This window comes from Papilio polytes, unplaced genomic scaffold (assembly GCF_000836215.1).
Source record: "Papilio polytes unplaced genomic scaffold, Ppol_1.0 DF820816.1, whole genome shotgun sequence".
In the NCBI taxonomy this organism is placed as follows: Eukaryota; Metazoa; Arthropoda; class Insecta; order Lepidoptera; family Papilionidae; genus Papilio; species Papilio polytes.
Window position 1 is genome coordinate 1 of NW_013528388.1, and position 2,033 is coordinate 2,033.

General features: G+C 38.7%; 1 protein-coding gene across 1 annotated transcript; it reads right to left on the bottom strand.

Moving 5' to 3' along the window:
- Nucleotides 1-242: 242 nt before the first annotated feature.
- Nucleotides 243-1,809, bottom strand: LOC106110188 (tRNA 2-thiocytidine biosynthesis protein TtcA-like). The gene is made up of 3 exons (XM_013291925.1): nt 1,666-1,809; nt 1,101-1,242; nt 243-537 (listed from the first exon to the last, which is right to left on the bottom strand). Exons 2-3 carry the CDS (start codon nt 1,222-1,224, stop codon nt 404-406), a joined length of 258 nt encoding a protein of 85 aa, XP_013147379.1. The 5' UTR covers nt 1,225-1,242; nt 1,666-1,809; the 3' UTR covers nt 243-403.
- Nucleotides 1,810-2,033: the final 224 nt, after the last annotated feature.

Below are 2,033 nucleotides of genomic sequence, written 5' to 3' on the forward strand. Positions count from 1 at the left end.
CGCGTTTCGTCTGATGAGTGTGGTGCCGGAGACCCAATTTAGTCGCTTTCCCGTTTCGCCTTTTCCAAATAAGGAAAGGATTGGATGGGAAAGTGAATTTGACGATGGAGGAGACGCATAGGAAGGGGAAATATCCTCTTTATGTGCGACTTCTGCTCCGTGGATTTAGGGTAAGCAACGCATTTGCAATTGCGGATATATATGGGCAGCAGTCGCTTCGGCAATTTGGCGGATTTAGGTGGCCGCTTGCTCGTTTGCCACCTTATTGCATAAAAAAAAGGAGATGATGAATGGTAATGACATTGGAACATGATTGGTATTGGTATTGTTTCTTTTCTATTTAAAACTGTATCTACACTAATATTGGTGCTTTATATACTTTAGGTACTTAAATTATGAAATATTACTTAATAGACTTACTAGACTCTTCATCATCCAGTTTATCTTCATATATGAACTTGACTCCTAAAGTCCTGCAGTACGCCATTAAATGTAGAGGGTCCACTTCCGACTGCGGCTCGTGTACGAACAGTGCTCCTGGAATACATACAGTTAGATATTAATATAATTGTAAAAGTATAATAAAGTATAATACTTCGACCACTAACTCCCGTCAGAATGGCGAGCTATAATACGTCAGAATGACATTGACAGCTGTCATAGGGAAGGGACATATGCCAATGATCTAGTGTTGCGCTAATCCAGCGTTGTACTGATTTTCTTCTTAACAATACATACGTAACAGTGAAGTAAGTAAAGTAAGAAATGTTGGTAAGTAAAAGAAAGTGACAATTATTTAGTTAAGACTAGTAAACTGGTATGGTTTTCTGTATTATTCGATTTTTAATAAAATGAGCCCTCAATCAAACAAGGTCCGAACAATAAATTGTCAATTGTCGCTTAGTGGATTGAATGCATCGTGGTTGCGAAATATCAAGGAGTTGTCGAATATAGCCAGCGTAGAACATCTATTTCTTGGCACAAGATCGGCAAAAGTTCGTTGAGCTGACCAATAACCATTAAGAGAGAGAGAGAGAGTGAGAGAAAGCGAGGGAGAGAGAGTGAGAGAAAGCGAGGGAGAGAGAGTGGATTTAACTCACCTATACTAAAGTGTTGTCCCTTAGCGCGGGCGTAGTACTGGTAATGATGCATAGCGTGAAGTAATGCGACAGAATCCCGACGTCCTGAGAGACAAACCAGCACCTTGTCACCCTCCCGCACCATCTTGTATTCTTGAATAGCCTGAAAAAACCTCTCCTTGTATCATCCATACAATCCATGGATACGCAAGAAAGGGACCTATTTTACTCGCTTATTTCCAAAGACATTCAAATATTTAAAAGAGACATAGCCCACAGACACCCACCCACATCTGTTAACAGATGTAAGTAAAATGTAAAAGTAAGTAAGAGACATAGCCCACATTTTACTTACATCTGTTAACGAATCCTCAAAACTACAAATCAATAAATAATAGGGCGATTAATATTTTTGGTTATAAGTAACAACAAACCTTTCCTCTATGAAGGTGCTGTGTCTACGACAAATATATGTCATTAAAATGTTTATAACAATAGATGGGGCTTATTATACATTTGTAAAATGTTTTATTGCATTGGAAATATAAAGAAGAAGTGCGAATGAAAATATTGTTAAATAGTATACCTCGACGGTAGCCTTCCAGACTTGTTTAGGCGGGCAATGCCATTTGCCCTCATCGTCCGTGGTAAAGTCTGTGAGAGAGGCGTCGCTGCACGCGCTACTGTCGTCTCGTTCCTCCTCCCAGCACGATTTGTGTATGCACTCTGTTTCGCTGAAAACAATAAAATATGTATAAAAACTTCTAAGTATTCAAGTCTCTATCTGGGCAGCTAAACTGCAAAGCTAATGCTTAGATTGAGAACGACGCCATCTTTCGATCGGTGCAACAAACTTAAAGGTGCGATATAATTACAAAAGATGGCGCTGTAATTAAAATAAATAATTTTATATGTGAATCGCTTTAATACTCAAATCATATTAATACACACATT

Coding starts and splice junctions, on each gene's coding strand:
- LOC106110188 (XM_013291925.1), bottom strand. CDS start 1,224: ATGGTGCGGGAGGGTGACAAGGTGCTGGTTTGTCTCTCAGGACGTCGG. Junction 538..1,100: donor GGGACAACACTTTAGTATAG/GTGAGTTAAATC, acceptor TATGTATTCCAG/GAGCACTGTTCGTACACGAG.